The 16,726-nt window shown below is 40.6% G+C and overlaps 1 protein-coding gene across 25 annotated transcripts in view; it reads left to right on the top strand.

Moving 5' to 3' along the window:
• Positions 1 to 16,726, top strand: part of sls (sallimus) — a 133,553-nt gene that overhangs the window by 16,684 nt on the left and 100,143 nt on the right. For 21 of the 25 annotated variants that reach the window (XR_004581740.2, XR_004581741.2, XM_034327041.2 and 18 more), the window contains 26 exons: positions 34 to 212; positions 518 to 765; positions 946 to 1,202; positions 1,556 to 1,747; positions 1,879 to 2,061; positions 2,321 to 2,929; positions 2,998 to 3,174; positions 3,252 to 3,435; positions 3,506 to 3,633; positions 3,692 to 4,141; positions 4,385 to 4,751; positions 4,956 to 5,401; positions 5,564 to 5,960; positions 6,029 to 6,331; positions 6,429 to 6,595; positions 6,954 to 7,238; positions 7,329 to 7,509; positions 7,594 to 7,808; positions 7,929 to 8,213; positions 9,068 to 9,242; positions 12,077 to 12,423; positions 12,533 to 12,761; positions 12,834 to 13,031; positions 13,098 to 13,301; positions 13,374 to 13,534; positions 13,707 to 16,700. Coding sequence is in view for 23 of the 25 variants with exons in the window: in XM_034327041.2 (XP_034182932.2) it covers positions 34 to 212; positions 518 to 765; positions 946 to 1,202; positions 1,556 to 1,747; positions 1,879 to 2,061; positions 2,321 to 2,929; positions 2,998 to 3,174; positions 3,252 to 3,435; positions 3,506 to 3,633; positions 3,692 to 4,141; positions 4,385 to 4,751; positions 4,956 to 5,401; positions 5,564 to 5,960; positions 6,029 to 6,331; positions 6,429 to 6,595; positions 6,954 to 7,238; positions 7,329 to 7,509; positions 7,594 to 7,808; positions 7,929 to 8,213; positions 9,068 to 9,242; positions 12,077 to 12,423; positions 12,533 to 12,761; positions 12,834 to 13,031; positions 13,098 to 13,301; positions 13,374 to 13,534; positions 13,707 to 16,700 (9,561 nt within the window). In the remaining 2 variants the exon portion in view is untranslated. Of the gene's footprint in view, positions 1 to 33; positions 213 to 517; positions 766 to 945; positions 1,203 to 1,555; positions 1,748 to 1,878; positions 2,062 to 2,320; positions 2,930 to 2,997; positions 3,175 to 3,251; positions 3,436 to 3,505; positions 3,634 to 3,691; positions 4,142 to 4,384; positions 4,752 to 4,955; positions 5,402 to 5,563; positions 5,961 to 6,028; positions 6,332 to 6,428; positions 6,596 to 6,953; positions 7,239 to 7,328; positions 7,510 to 7,593; positions 7,809 to 7,928; positions 8,214 to 8,569; positions 8,725 to 9,067; positions 9,243 to 10,725; positions 10,895 to 12,076; positions 12,424 to 12,532; positions 12,762 to 12,833; positions 13,032 to 13,097; positions 13,302 to 13,373; positions 13,535 to 13,706; positions 16,701 to 16,726 lie in introns of those variants that run through there. The other 4 variants (XM_034326909.2, XM_034326979.2, XM_034326993.2 and 1 more) reach the window with 4 other exon arrangements.

The following is a 16,726-nucleotide window of genomic DNA, read 5'->3' as shown; positions in this document are numbered from 1 at the left end:
TCTACGCGAAATATTTGAATTTTCAACCCGAAGAGCAAACAGAGCCCGGTGGAAGAGTTACTCCGACAGGCTGACCAATTGATTTCGAACCAAAGGCCGCGGGCGGAAGTGTACGCGGCGATGGCGGAAACGTTGGGCCAAGCATGGCGCGATGTGAACGAGCTTTTGGAGCGTCGAAAACAGATCCTCGACTGTAACGTGTTGTTTCAATGGTTCGTACGATCATCAGACCGCGAAGAAGATGAATTGTGCTGTTGTTTCAGCGGTTCGTAAAGGCATCAGACCGGAAAGAAAATCAGGATCGAGCGGTTAGAATAGTCTGTTAAGTAACCAGCGTAGAATAAATATTTTTAAAAATTGGCGTGGAAAATATTTGTTCGAAAAAGAAAATGATAAATTATTTCTATAGAATTTTCATTTCCGGTATGATGTCATTTGTCGAATCGATCGCTGATCAATCCGTTAACCACAATAATAAAAAGTAAAAAATTTTTGTAATTAATATGCATCTGATTAGTCGAGCCGAAGAGTGTCGCGAGAGCATGAGAGCCCTCGAAATGGCATGCAACGACACGTTATTGCCTATTGAAATCGAGGCGGTTAAAAACTTCCTGTCCAAGATCCACGATCTTCGGAAGAACATGTTGGAAGCTTTGATGGGTGCTTTGCAAGAAGGAAAGAATTTATTGGACAGATTGAAGGAAATCGCGAACGAAGGCACATTGGATTCCAGACCGGACAGGATTAAGCTCGAAGCTGATCACGGTGAGCGGCGGTAATTAACGTTTTCCCGGGAGAAACGATTAATTATATCCAATGTCACTGTTTTCACTGCGTCTTACCTTTCCCTTTTTGTCGATGACATAATTGATTTGTTCCTTTCGCTCCGCTTTGGTCTGCCGGATAGATCTTACCTTTAATAACCATTATTACATTTAATTGCAGCCGTATTGAAAGTAGAAAAATGGTTGGAAGAATTGCACGACAGAAGACGTTTGATCGAAGCCTCGTTTCGTAGCAGGAAGACACAATTGGAACAATGCCTGGCTCTAGCTCTGTTAGCGACCGATCTACGCGATCTTGAAGAGATCCTAAACGACAGAATCGCTGCTTTATCGAGTAGCTGCGATCAGCTTGGAGATTCTGCGTCCAGCGCGGAATTACTCCTGTTCGAGCTGAAAAAATTACAAGCTGAAGCTAAGGTATTTTTTAATCATTCCCCTTTACCATTGAACAAATTGATTCCACGGTGCATCTACATTTCAATCGAATAACGTTGATTTTCAATCACCTTGAACGAAGTTGTATTTGTGTCGCTGTGAATCATGACAGCCACGCTATGTAATAAATGCTGCTATAAATTATGAGTCCGACTCCTGTTTTATTTCTTGTTTCTTCTTTAATGGATTTCTTAGAAATCTTCAATATTCTACATTGATGGTATCTTCTTTTTTTTGAATCTCAGCTTTTGCACGCAATCCTTTCTTTCTTGACGGAGCAGGATATGATAAACTTCGGTAGGTCTGTGATAATTTTAATTCTCTGACGATTTCAGGAATTTCAAGACAGATCGATCAAGATAACGAAATCAACCGAACGATTAGTGTCATCGGGACACTTTGCCGGAGAGCAAGCGACGGAGCAAGCGTACGCGATCCTCGGCGCTGCTGCTGATTATGTCAACGATTTGGATCAGTACGAATCGCTGTTGAACAGGGCCGTGGCCTTCTTCGATTCGGCTCGATCGGTGAGCATTCACCCGGTGTACTTGAACTTTTTTTAAATCTTGTTTAAATAAAATTTCTTGCGAGATCGTTACGATCAACTTTGAGAGTAACGACCGATAGATCGAACAATTGATCGAAGATTGTTTCACAGGCACTTACCAAACTGGATCAATTGGAGATACAGTTGGTGACAACTGAGCATCCACAATATTCAACGAGATTAGCTCGTTTCCATGCTCAGACAGTAGCAACCATCGAAGATGTGACTGCGAAACCTTTGGCGGAAGGATACGCCCTTCTGGATGTCACAGGAAGAGGAGCGCCTGGTGCTGAGGTTGGATTCATCAATTTATCTTGACATTTTAATCGTCCCACGCTCATTGATATCCAGCCAATGAAGTTGTAGTTGTAGCTGCATTTTGATTTTTAGAATAGCTTGAAATCCTTGAGAGGAATATTTGATGAGAAAGAATTTTTGCAATTTATTTCTTACGTTTGATATTATGACAGTGAAATTTTTAATCATTTTTTTTTTAACCTAGAGCTCTAAATTACGCGTCGTTTCACATAGTTTTCTTTGTCCTCTTCTTCAGGGTGTCAAACGCACCGTGGAGGACCTGGAGAACCGAAAGATCCGTCTAATGGAACGATGCACAGCACACGAAAAAGAGAACCTCGAAATATCCCGAATGATAAACACCTTCCTGGAAAAACACGACGAATTAAGGAAATGGTTGATGAGCATACCGGAAGCGTTTCTTCAGGGTCATCAGGATATGGGCAGTGACGTGCCGATGGCTGAAGATTTTTGTCGATTGCATCGTCAACTATCGAACGATCTCGAACGGAGAACCGACGAGGTTGAACATCTTGAATTCGAAATTCTTCCAATCAGAGAGAAACTGGAAGAATCACAGAAATTGGAATTGAAATCGAAGGTTGAGGAACTTCAACGTTCTTGGTCGAAGACCAAGGAACTTGTAGCTAATAGAATTGACTTAGGATCCGTTTACTTACAATTTCACATGGTAGCTGATGAATTGACGAGAGAAGTTGAATCGATCGAAAGCGAATTGAAGAGCAATGCTGATGTCTTGGATGAAAGGAAAGTCGAAGAACTTGGTAGACGCTGGAAGGATCTTCAACCGCTTTATGTGAAGCTAACAGGAAGTGGAAAGGCATTTTTGGACGCTGCTATTAAGGTATTAGATTATTATTTTTATTAAACAAAATTTTAGTAAATTTCAATTTTTATTAAATTATTTCTCAGATCGACGATCCTTATTTGGACGTGCCAAGGGCTTGCCTGTGTGTTCAAACGCTTTTAGAAAAATTCGCCAACAGACAATTGACTGTAACAGAATCATGGGAAAAATGGCGAACCAGTATCGAAATTTTAAGGGAAAGACGCATCGAGCATGAACGAAAAATCGAAGAAAGCACGAGGGTAATTTCTCTGATAAATTTTGCCAAAAATTTATGACCACTATCATTCCAGATTGTTATGTATTTGAATTTATACAGACGTTAGAATGGGTGTCAAAATTCAGCGAACAGTTGTATCCGGTGATAACATCCCAGTCTGCTGAAACAACGATGATTCTTAAAGATTTGGCAGGCTCGAAACAAAGAATTCTTCCTGAATTAAATAAAGCTGTCAGCGAGTTGGATTCCAGAATCAAAGGAATCAATACATTAGCTCAAAAGGGTAATTAAAAAAAAGCACTAATTTTGTTTTGAAAATATATCAATTGAATTATTTAAAAAATATAAATTAGGCGAAGTACACGTCGACGAGGAGATCCTGAAGAGACTCCATCAAATGCACGAAGATCTCCGTAAAACAGCCAGAGACTACGAGATTCTCCTCGAATCATTAATTTCCATTTTCGAAAGCATCGAAGAGGTAATTATCGCGTCACAATCTTCTTAAATTTCAAATTAAATCATCAATTCTATTAAAGGTTGAACAGAAAATCGAGACATTAAAGATCCAAGTCGAACGAGTGACATCCTTGAAGAAGATCTTCGAAGTGGAAGCTGCTTTCAGTGAAATCGATGCTACTAAATGGTCCATCTCAGATCGATTGGGTCATATTAAATTGAGAATCGAAGATGCAATTGTTAGAATCAAACAACAGGAACCACCAGGAGCTGGTGTTAAAGATATTGAAAAATTGAGACGGGCTTTGGATTCGTTGACATCCGATTTTGAAATATTCTGGTCGCAAACCACTACCAAAGTGGAGGAACATCGACGAACTTGCACCTTTATCGAAGATTTAGAGAGAATTGATGGGGAATTAAAGAATTTGAACGAGCATTTGAAGAATGTCGATGCTAGAATGGGAGAGAATCTTCAGACAGCGAAGGCTACTTCCGCTTCCTTTGTGCAATTTGAAAAAACTGTTACGGTAAGAAGACGATCTTTTTCAATAAATTATTTAAAAATATTTGTCCTTTTTATTTTTATTCGAATATTTGTGAAAAAATTAACTGTGTTATGCTAAACATGGGGAAAGCAGTAAAAGTGGTAAGTAAGAATAATTCAAATTTGAGTAAATTCAAATTTATTACAAATTCAGGTGATTTGCATAACAATTAGGTACTCGTCGTTGCTAAAATTAATAAAAACAGCGAATATCTATCGTTCCTAGATACTGGAGCAGAGAATCGAGAAGTTCGTACAGACAACAGAAGAATCAATCAAGATTCTAACACCTCAAATAGTGGATGACATTTCTTTGTTGAAAGAAAGATGGAGAAATCTGAAGAAGAGAATGGAAGAAACGAAGAAACGAATGAACTTGTGTATCGACTATTTCGTGCTTTTGGAAGAAGCCAAAGAATGGAACAGAGAGGGTAGTAAATTGTTGGTTGTGATAGCAAGGAAAGCTACCATGGTGAAAGCGCCAAAAGATGCGACGGATTTGCTTCACGAGATAGAAAATTATTTAAAACCAGGAGAAGAGGTGCAGGAGAGAAGAATTGAAAAGTTGAAGGAATTGTCCACCATTGTTTTCGGTAAATGAAATTCAATTTTAATTTTAATTAAATATCTTCTCATTTGAATTAAATTAATTTAATATTTTGAATTTTACTTCAAATTTAAGTTTGAGTATTTAACCCTTTATGTAATTAAAAATATTAAACAATTAGCGTTTCGTGAAGAAATCGTAATAAAATCGTGAAAATAGTTGAATTCTCTACGAAATGATTTTACATCAGGTACAGAGAGATTGCCACAATTCAACGAGGTGATAGTAGAAAATCGTCAAATGTTGGACTCTTTCACGGTCGTTTCATCCGAGCTTCGTACGTTAGTTCAGAACTTGAAGAACGCCGAAGACTTGCAAGAGAAATTGAGAATCGAGAAACAGGAAGCCGACGAGAAATTACAAGCAGCCAAAGTGGAGATGGCTGCTGCAGCTGCAGCCAGAGAGGAAGCTGAAAATGCGAGGAAGATCGCTGAAAAATTGGCAGCTGAAACTTTGGAAAAGGCTGCGACCGAAGTGAAAACGTTGAAGGAGGAAAGAGAGGCTCAAACTATGTCTGCTCCTCCATCCTTTTCTGTATCTGCACAGACTGAGAAAATTGAAAAAACTGATGAGAGTTATGTTCAGGAAACTGTTACTTCCGCTGTTACCACCAAAGAGATACATATTTTGCAAAAGGTATAATGCATAACAAAATAATTTCAATTATTCTTCATATTACATGTGGGTGATAATTAAATAAATTTCTGAGTCCATCATCCTTGTTACTAAAAATTTAATTTTTTCTTTTAATTCCATATGCATAGTTTATCCTGAAGGTATATTAAATTTTCATTTCAGACGGAGATCGAAAAAACCGTTCCATTGATTCAACGTGAGCCAAGTCCAGGAAAAATAATTGTCACTGAAGAGATTCACGAAAAATCTGAAAAGATAGAAAAGGATGATGTACCACCATTAGCCCCCGAATTTACAATTCCTTTGAACGATGCAACTGTGCAAGAGGGTGAGAAATTCTCCTTCCAATGCAATCTTGTTGGTCATCCATTGCCTGAGGTAGTTTGGTACAAGGATGGAATTTCGATTTTGAATAATCCTGACTACCTGACCACTTATGTTCGTGATGTATGTACTTTGACCATCGAGGAGACTTTTGCTGAAGATTCTGCCAAATACACTTGCCGAGCTTTTAATATCGCTGGTTCGGCTGAGACATCGGCAACATTGACCGTGAAAGGTATTATTTCGATTTAATTCATCGCGATTCGAAAGAGTTGTCGATACATTCAATATTTAATTATTCAGAAACAGCACCAGAAGAACAACCAAGTCCTCCGGTTTTCGTGAAAGAATTAGTACCCTCGACAGCAATCGAAGGCTCTTCTCATCAAATAGATTGCGTTGTCGAAGGAAATCCTTTGCCAACAGTTCAATGGTTCAAAAACGATGTGAACATTGATAATTCACCAGACTACGTAATTACATATAATAATGGTGAAGCTGTTTTAAAATTCGAAGAAGTGCTCCCAGAAGATAAAGCGATTTACATGTGTAAGGCGACTAATCGACTGGGTCAAGCTTCGACTTCCGCTTCTCTCAATGTCCAACGTAAGTAAATAATTAATTCATCATATTCATTTTAGGACGATACCTGGTTAGTTTTTTTTTAAATAATGGATTCAATTTATTTTTTATGAAACTACAGGTACAGAGTGTACCACAGAAAAACCACAATTTGTTACACCCCTATCAAATGCCATGGGTAGAGCAGGCCAAAGGGTGAAACTTGAGTGCGAAGCAAGGGGAAAGCCCATGCCCACCTTGACTTGGTACCACGATGGAAGATCAGTCGAAGAAACCATGAACTTGAAGGTATAATTATTTAACATTGTATCCTAATACAAAAAAAAAGATGAAACCAAGTTTACTTTGTAATTTTTCCAAATCATCGATTTGCAAAGAAAAATTATTATCACTACATCATAACTTAGGAATTATTAATTACAAAATTAATTCGCGAAATTTCCGAACCTCGAGTCGAAGAAAGTAACAAAGTAACTTTGAACGAAAACGATGTTCCTTTTCGCTTGTAAAGCGACACGACCATTGCCCGTGTATTTTTAGTGACTTGCACGCGCCGAATTCGAAATAAAGCAACGAGTCGGGCGAAAGAAAAGGAAGAATCGAAACGGTAGAGCTCAGGGTGCTCAGGGATTCGTTGTTGTTTCAGATACAGACTGACGGTGGAAGGAGCAGTTTGATCATCTCGGAAGCTTTCGCGAAGGATGCCGGATGTTACATGGTCGTCGCCAAGAACGACGCTGGCGAGGCCACGGTGTCCTGTAACGTGTCGGTGAAAGGACGACTTCCTCACGAAACTAGCGATTCGGAATTTGCTTGTAGCGACATGGAGCCTGTGGTTCCAAAGATTCAAATGCCTTTGAAGGATCTGAGAGTGCAAGAAGGTCGATCCGTCAGATTGGATTGCGTGATTGTTGGACAACCTGAACCGGAGGTGAATCTTTCTCAAAATGAAAAATCTATCAATTTTATTGTTACAATACTTACCTTCCCTTTGTTTTATTCGAACTTGTGGCAACGATAGGTGATATGGTATCACGATGATCAGCCAGTGAAAGAATCAGCCGATTTCCAGTTATTATTCCAGGGTGACAAGTGTACCTTGCTCATCCACGAGGCTTTCTTGGACGATGCCGGCTTATACAAAGTAGTCGCCATTAATTCAGGCGGTGAAGCTTCTAGTCAGTGCACGTTAACTGTAACGCGTATGTACAAAGAATTCTACTAAATTTATATTGTAATTCTATTTCATAAAATTTTCTAAGAAAAATGATTTATTTTTCACGCAGCGGTCTCTGTTACCCATGAATTAGAAAAAACTCGAACGGAAGTCGAGGAGACGGTGACCGCAGGTTCACCCCCGAAATTCGTGAAACTTCCAACAGATTCGTTGATAGCCGAAGGAGAAAATGCCATTTTTGAGTGTGCAGTGGTTGGCGAACCGAAACCGGAACTGAAGTGGTTTTCTGACAGTGGAGAAATCAGTGAAAGCGAACGAATTCGGGTAGGTGTTCGAATAAACGATTAGTTTGAATCAGATACGAGTTATTCAGTAACGTTAATGATAGGTAAATTAGATGAATTTCCGCCGTTTAATGAACGTGGAGTCGATTGTGTGATTCAGATCCAACGGAAGGAGGATGGAACGAGTATCCTGAGGATCTTATCAGCGATCCCCGAGGACAAAGGAAATTATGTGGTGAAAGCTTTCAATGCACACGGGGAAGCTAAGGCTTTCGCTAGATTGGTCGTGAGATCGTTGGGTGACTTTCGAAGGAAAGAAGAATTCGTGCAGATGGAGGAGAAGTTAATTGCTCCGACGTTTAAGGAGAGATTTGAGGACAGAAAAGTACCTGATGGGGTTTCTACAAAGTTCGAGTGCATCGTGGTTGGAAAACCATCACCAAAAGTGAGAATAAATTAATATTATTGATAATGAAATAAAACTCAAATAGCCCTACCATTTATGATACTTGAATCTTAAACGAACCTTGAATTTTCAAGGTTTGATTCTAATTATGATTTATTAATCATAAGAGATTAGTTTTTCAATTGTGATTCATTTTTCACTTTTACAATTCTGTGTGATTCAAATTAGAATAGCAAACAAAGTATCGGTTTTAATGAAAGTTAGAAAAATAATGTGACTCGAGAAGGAAGTATAAATTAGATTCGCATAATCTCGCGTAATCTCGAGCCTCGAATTACGGCGCCAGAGGGATGTTTTTTGCAAATGTGTCGAGGGACACGTTAAAGATTGGGCGCAGAGTTGGCCAGCCTGTCAGGAGGTGGCCGACCAAGAGTAATTTCGTGCCTCCGGGTTATATTTAAACGGGAACAATGTACCTGATGTGGAAATTCGCGGATGCTGTCGTGCCGCGAGGTACTCCGCGAAATTTTCTTCGACAACCGCGAATAAGGTATCGACATGTTAATTGCATAACATTAATTTGATTTTTTTTCTAATGAGTCGGATTCTGTGACACGTGAATAAAAAAAAAGTTCCTCCTTCGAAGACGTTCGGTGACATCGAAATATCATTTCGAAACTTCAAAGATCATAGATATTTGGAATAATTGATATATTTGGTGATTTTTGTGAATTAAACGCCTGTGTTAAATATTTACTACACATTTTGTAGTCTATTTTTAGAGACTCATTATTAATCTTAAGACTTACTTTAATCTTGATTACTGTTTCATTCTAGGCGGAATGATAATGAGATTTGAAAGTTGTTGAGTGAGTTGAATGATCAATTTCTAGATTCAATGGCTGTTTAACGATCGTCCTGTTCATGGCAAGGATTTCTTGGTATCGGTCAGCGGAGATCGGCAGGTACTGACGATTCCAGAGACCGGAAGCACGCATGTCGGTACGATTTCCTGCGTGGCGGAGAACGCTGCTGGCAAAGCGACTTGCACCGCTCGGCTAGAAATCGGTAAGCATTATTTTTGTTTACAATCAATGAACGCGTGTGAAATTCCATCAAAATTATTTCATCATTTTCTTTTACAAATTTACAAACATCAAAAAAAAAAAATTGAATTTTTTGAATTTCTAAATTAAAAAATATCTAATTTTGAGTCGAGAATTTTATAAAATTTTATGGAACAAATATTTAAAAATCTCTTCTAGAAATTCCTCGAAGATTATTTTGAAACCTCACATGCTCGAAAGTCGATAGCCTGAAATTCCGAAGATATACCTATTTCTAAACGGTGTCGATCGTTGTAAACCGAACGATTTTTATTGCCAATCCTACTCGCTGCAACAAATTATTTCGCGCGATGCCAAAATATCGAGGGAACTGGTAACGGTGCCACGAGTATTAATAACCCGTCTTTCCAAAACCGAATGGCAGCTTCATTCACCATTGGTCTGATGCACACTTTCGTCAGAGAGAATCTGTCATTTCAAGCGAATCGAAGAGAGAGAGAAAAGCATCGGGTAAAAGATCTCGATAGGCGCACAGGAAGATATTGCGAAAGCAACGAGACTCTTGGAAATTTGATACTGTTTTTCCTTTATGCTTTTCTGCGAGAAAAACAACTGCATTTCGCGACCACCCGCTTAGAAATCTTTTGGTAAAGAAATTTTCAAGAAAATAAATATTTCATTCGGTTTCGACGCGATAAAGAATATCTATGTCGGTAATGTCCGCGGTTAAATGATATTCCCTGACGCATTACGGTGGGGTCGGCTGTAATATAGTAAGGGAGGGTCTTATTTTTAACCAGGGCGACTAAACAAACTCTTTTCTCTTCTTTCACCGACGAAAAGTCACTTTGAGTCACGACTAATATTAGGTCGGTGCACATGCCGTGGCAATTAAATCTGACGTTTCTACGCCCACCTGTACCGTGCCCATGCGTTTATACGATCCAACTTGCATTCGTTCACTCCGACGATTATTCTTTTATTGCAAGATAAAGTAAATTTACAATAAATAATGAATCGAATTTTAGTGAAAATGTGATTCGAAATATACATACCGAGGATAGAAAATAGATTTCTCGGTAATCCGTTCTAAAATAATGATTCCATTTCGAAGATGTTTGCTCGAAATTCTATTTTTGGGCTGATTTATTATTGATCGACGAAAGTGGAAGCTTCGTTATTTTTAATGAAAACTTCGAGGGAAGGAAATTAATTATTTCGTTAAACATCCACCTAATGGATGTTGATCGGGTGACACCTTGAACAAGGTGGTTCATCCGTCGGGTAGTTTCGGCGACTCGCGCGATTTCCGAGTTCCTCGCTCCGGTGTATCGAGTGCTACGAGTGCTAAGAGTGCCTCGTCCCTCTTTCTGTCTCGCTTACGGCCGGTGCACACGTACACGCGCACGCACAGAAGACACGTTATTTTTGTCGGCACGAATAGCCTAGTCCAGAGTCTCTAAGCCAGGGAATTTAAGCGCGTCTTCTTCGGGGAGCCTCGCTCCTACGGGTCGCATCTCGAATCGAACACCAGCCACCATCGACTGTGACATACACGTAAAAGCATCCTTGGGTGCTGCGACCAGTTCCGGACAGAAAATCGAAACTCGAAATCGACTTGTTTCCAATTGACCAGATCGAAGTGTATTCTTGGTAAGAGCTCTCTCAACTCTCTAAGAATGTAAATATTTTTTTTTTATAATTAAGAGTTAATTGAAAAATTGTTATTTGACAATTATAATCAAGTTTTATGTAGCTTCATTGGAATTTGAAATTTTGTTCAATTACTTATTCAAGTAATAATGAAACTAATTAGAACTTTGAATATAAATATTTTCATTAATATACATACCTGTATAGTGTGTAGAATTTTATGCAGTTTCACTGGATTTTGAAGTTGTTCAACTGTTGCGTAGATAAGAGTTAAGTGGAACAGTTCTTGAACTCGATGAGAATGTGAATTAGAAATGGAAATACCATTATTATCGTTATCCACATATCGTGTAAAGTTACGTGGAGTTTAGTTGAATTTCTAACTGTAACATACATATACAGTTTGCCGAAGTTGATCAGTGGGATTCGAAGCGATTTTATTTTTGAAGTCGAAGTTTATTGATCCTTTATATCCGCAAGTAAACATTGATCTTTTCTTGTATTTTTTAACTGCATAGCGAATGGAATTGGTCGAACGATTGGATAGAAATTCTTGAACATTAATATTAGCAAACTGGTGGACCGTGATCGAAATTGTCCCGACGAAATCTGTCTGGTGTTCGACTTTATAAATTACGTGCCAGTAGTCGATTTCCGTCGTGCTAGGTGAACGATACTATTTCTGTCGTCGATTGTGGGCAAAACGTTTTGTTAGAAGGGCTCGTCTCGGTACGTTTCATCGACACCTCGAGATCATTTCCAAACATAATTTCTTTTTTACGATCTTTCAACGCCTACGTGAAATTCTTAGAAGAAGCTCGTGATTTCACTGGATCCGCATCCGGACGGAGGTTTAACGAATTCAGGACAAGTCACGACGGATTTTCGCGGTCCAGATATGCGGTCGGGACAAATTCTCGATTCGAATATACGGTATCTTGGTTTCTAGCCAATAAACGCGATTTGGTTCAATTATTTCGTAAAGTAGATTTTACAGGAAACGAGTCTGAAGCTAGAAAAGTAGTGGGAATATTTTTTAAAAACATATCAAACAGCTCAAATAAAGAAATTTTGTGAATCAATCGTTTGTTATTAAAAAATTGATGGATCATCGATTGAAGGTTCTTCTGCCAAAAAAGTAGTCATTGATCTATTGATAACTCGATTAATCATTCTCGTTAGGAGGCTCGGAGGTGCAGAGGGATAAAAAGGAGGTAGTAGAAGAGAAGGTTTACGAATTGGTAGAAAGAATACCCGGCGACGAGATGCATGCATCGAGCAGCAGCGATAAACACTTCTCTGCGGAGAAGTCCGAAATTGGAGGTGAGAATAAAGTGCTGACGAAGATGTCGGAGACCATCACGGAATCCTCGACCACTCATAAGACCTTGAAGAAGGAGTATATCTCGTCGTCGATGTCTTCGAGTACGGGGGCGCCTGGTCAAGAACCAACTAGCGTTTGCGTGAAGAGTACTGTTCATAGTACGGAACAATCATCTTCGGCGGATGGAGCACCTCCTGTCGTACAGGCACGTTGATTATTTAATTTAATTTAATAATTTTAGGAATTTAGAAAACTTGGAATATTTAAAATGTTTGGAAAATTGGCAAAATTTATATTTTATTTGAATTATTCAGTCGTACAAAGTGGAAGAACACGAGAAGATAATACAGGATCAGCCAGGTGAAATTCGTCAGGAGAGAACAGTGGTAGTGTCCCAAGATGAGGAAGGAATCAAGCGTGATATCAAAGCGACACAAATACCAAAGCCAGTCAGAAAATCCACTGCTCCAAGATTCGTATCACCGGTCACAGGAATGATCGTGGATCAGGGTAGTGACATCGTTCTCGAAGGAATCATCGATGGTAAATTTCTGAAATAATCATTTTTAATTAAAATCAATCAGGTTTTCTAATTGTTTCATCAACGTTTAATAGGTTTCCCTCAGCCTGTAGTGATCTGGTCAAAGAATGGACAAGAATTGAAAACGAAGGATAGTATGACGATCACTTACTCGCACAATCATGTTCGTTTAGAGCTGAAAAATGTGAACGTTAAAGATGCAGGAAGGTATACTTGCACTGCGAGCAATGAAGTTGGTTCTGCGAGTAGTACTGCGGATCTCGTTGTCAAAAGTACGAATAATTAAAAGAAAAAAGAAAAGAAGGAATGGTATTTCATTATCGTTTAATCAATTTCAGAAACGATATTCCCACCGGTGTTTGGTAGAAGACTGCAAGCTCAACTGGTGAAACGAGGAGATCGCGTTAACATGGAAGTGGAGATCACTGGAACCCCGGAGCCCACAGTTTCCTGGTTCAAGGATGACATCCCCATCAAAGAACGTCCACCCGAGCTACGAATCAAGCAGCAAGGAAATTGTTACATGCTGATTATGGAGAAAGGTATTTCGAAGATTGATTGCCTCGATGAGAAGACATTCTAATGTATATTTAAATGTATGTTTATTTTAAAAGCTGCGAAAGAACACGCTGGAAAATACATGGTTCGTGCGACAAATGCCGGCGGTGAAGCACAAAGCATAGCTGATTTCGCTGTTTTTGAACCAACGCCAGACACGATGGTTGAAGTTCACAAAACTGTCATCTACGATGTGCAGGACAAAAAACTGATGCAGGTAATAATTTGTTTCCTTCATCGTGTTCATTTACATTACCTATGTACCTATATCCCTCGTATAAATGTCTAATTTATTAAAACCAAATAGAAGTTAAGGAAATTAGAAATAATTAAATGTACATTAACGGATATATCTCAGAAATGCAATAAACTTTGATAATTGTATTTAGTCCGACGAAAAGAAGGCGGAAGTTCCTTCCAGCAAGCATCTGACGAGCGAACAGGTATCAACAACCAAGATCCAACCAGCTGCAACAATAAAAACAACACCGACCGCGATGTCCACTTCGATGGCTCAAATGAGCCGCACTGTAGAAAAAATCAAAGAACCGGATACTGAGTTATGTCGATCTGAGAAGATATCGTCTACAGTGGAATCCCATCAAATGGAAAGAAAATCAGAGCAAAAGTACCATATGAAATTGGAACACAAGATGCCGAGCATAGTCGAACCGAAAACCGAAGGAAAGACGGTGATAAAGGAAGTGATTCGCGAAGAGGTGAGAAGCAGCGAGCCAAAAAGCACATTGATCGAAGAGAAGATTGAAAATGAAAATATAGAGACATCGAGAATAGCGAAGAAGGATGCGTTGAGTTTCTTCGAGTCGATGACTAGAGAAACAGAAACAATTCCGAAAGGACCTAAAGAGATGATCAAATTAGTGGACGATGCTGATGGACACGAAGTGAAGGTTGGAAAATTGACGAAGAATTACGAGAAATCCACCAGCTTCCAGGAGGTGAAGAAACCAGAAGTCAAGCCTCCGGAATTGCTGACCACGAAGAAGGCTGTTCATGAGATCTTCACGAAATTGGAACAAGGGAGTATACCTTCTCGTGGTATTGACAACAAGCTCTTCGACTTCCCGTACGAACCTTATAAACCAACCATGGAAACGAAAAAGACGGTCGTAGAAGAAACGATCAGCTCAGGCTCGTCGTCCCTTCAAAGTTCCATGACCATGTCGAAGATGGAGAGCAAGAGGGAGAGTAAGATGGAGAGTAAGAGCTCTGAGCTACTGTCGGAAGGTTTCAATTTGGTACCAGAACCTCCGCCGGAAATCGGTTACATGCCAAAGCCAGAGGAGGTGAAAAAAAAACGCCCTGAAGTGTCCATCAAGGCTAAACAGCTCCAAGAGTCCTTCGACAAAACCCTGTCCCCTATCGACGCTCCAATTGGAGGCGTCAAGATTTTCCCATCACCTTCTCCAAAAATCCTTGAAACTCCCAAGGTTGCACCTCCATCGTTCTCCATGCCACCTCCACCGTTTCAACTCGAGAAGAAAGAGATAGTCGAAGAGGTGTGCATCAAGAAGGACGTCCATGAGAAAAGGGACCCTCAGCCGTTAGTGAGACCAATCTCTCCCAGCAGACCTTGGTCTTCTTCTTCGGACGTGGAGACCAGGTCACAAATGTCCACCGATTTGTCAGAATACAGGTGTCATTCTGCAGCTTCTAGTCATCAAGAGATCTTGAGGTCCAGTTCGCCTAGACCTTCCGCCGATGGTTTGGCGATGGAAAAATCTTGGGCCAAAAAGTGTGCTGATTCTACCAGAAAATCATGGCCTCCTCAGGAAGACACTCCTATCAAGTACAAACAAGAGTGGCAGATGCCTGGAGAGGATTACAAGACTTCTTCGAAGGAATTTAAGAGAGAAGTTGAAGAAACGCCTGAAGGGGGGATCAAGAAGACCAGTATGGAGTCTTCCAGTACGACGGAGAGACGATCCTGGAGCAGCAAACAGGAAACCATGGACAAGATGTCCAAAAGAGCTCCATCGCCTCCAAAAATACAGCCCATTATCTACAATGCAGAAACCATCAAGGTAGACCACACTGTGAACAAGATCGAAGAGAAATCTCTGTACGAGAAGTACATCAGCGAGTGTGACGTGAAGAAATCCCAGAAGTCTGAGAAACTAGAGGAGTACAGTTCAAAGAAGTGGACAGGTGCCGAGGATTTGAAAGCACCTGGACTGGTTAGAAGCCTGGAGACACCAAAGAAACCAACGCCTCCGTTGTACCGCCCTGTTGAACCGATACCGACCGACCAGATCATCCTGGAACCAGGCCCACCGCCCGAAATAGGCTACATCCCAGCTCCAGTGGTCAGAGAGAAGAAGATAGAACAAATAGAGAAAACCTTGGAGGTGTCACTGGAACACAAGCCGGCTAAAATTCCTCCAGGAGGCATCAGAACCATTCCTCCAGCACCCAAGAAAGAAGAACCCCCTGCATTGCCACCAAAGGACGTTCGAATTACTCCACCACCATTGCCTGCCAAACAGCCAACCCCCGTAGAACCTTTGGAACCCTTTCCATTTAAACCATCTCCGTCACCCACCATCAAGACACCCAAGGTAGCTGTTCCCGCTCCAACTCCATCAAAATTCGTTAAGGGTTCCTTCGGTGTGGAAAGCGACTACGAGTCGGACATGGACAGCCATATGAAAGCAAAATGGCGACCATACGAAAGCGACAACGAAGAGCCTCGTTATCGAAGAGTGCAGCCGCCAGTGCCGAAACAACCGAGACCAAGGTCCACCGAGCCTGAACCACTCCCTCCATCCAAGTTCGAGGTTCCTTCAGAATCCACGGGTCTTCCTAGACCCGTGCTGACTAAGGAGCAGCAGGAGAAGATGTATAAGAAAACTACAACGTTTAAAAGGCAGGAGAAAGAAACGAAACAACAGAAGTATCAGGTGGTTCAACCACCACCGGTGGAATTAAAGCCTGGTTCACCTCCCATTTACGTTCAACCAGCCACCAAGAGTCCCACGCCTAAGAGTCCACCGGCTAAGAAACCAGAATCTCCGAAGTTCAAAGTGAAGACCTTCCAACAGGAAAGTGGTTACATGGCAGACACCGACGAACCATTGCAGCAGAAGTCATCGGTTGCTTCTTTGTCGAAGAGCTTCGGTAAACAGGAGTCTTCGTCGTCTATGTCGTCGCACATGGAGTCGCGGACTTCCTACTCGGAAAGTCGGTCGGAATACTTTGAGAGTAAGAGTTACGACAGCCGTCAGCAGCAACAGAAAAAGGAATCGTTCGCTCCGTCTGCGCCATCGAGCGTTAAACAACCCCCTCAGCAACGTAGCTCTTTCGTCGAGAAGAGCTATGGTTCCTCTGCGGTTACCTCATCGCCGAGATTCATGTCCGCCAAGGTTCGATACCTGTGTGTGTGTGGCTT

Source organism: Osmia lignaria, chromosome 9, assembly GCF_051020975.1.
Source record: "Osmia lignaria lignaria isolate PbOS001 chromosome 9, iyOsmLign1, whole genome shotgun sequence".
In the NCBI taxonomy this organism is placed as follows: domain Eukaryota; kingdom Metazoa; phylum Arthropoda; class Insecta; order Hymenoptera; family Megachilidae; genus Osmia; species Osmia lignaria.
Note: the sequence above shows the minus strand (reverse complement) of the source record. Positions and strands in the feature narration are given on the sequence as shown.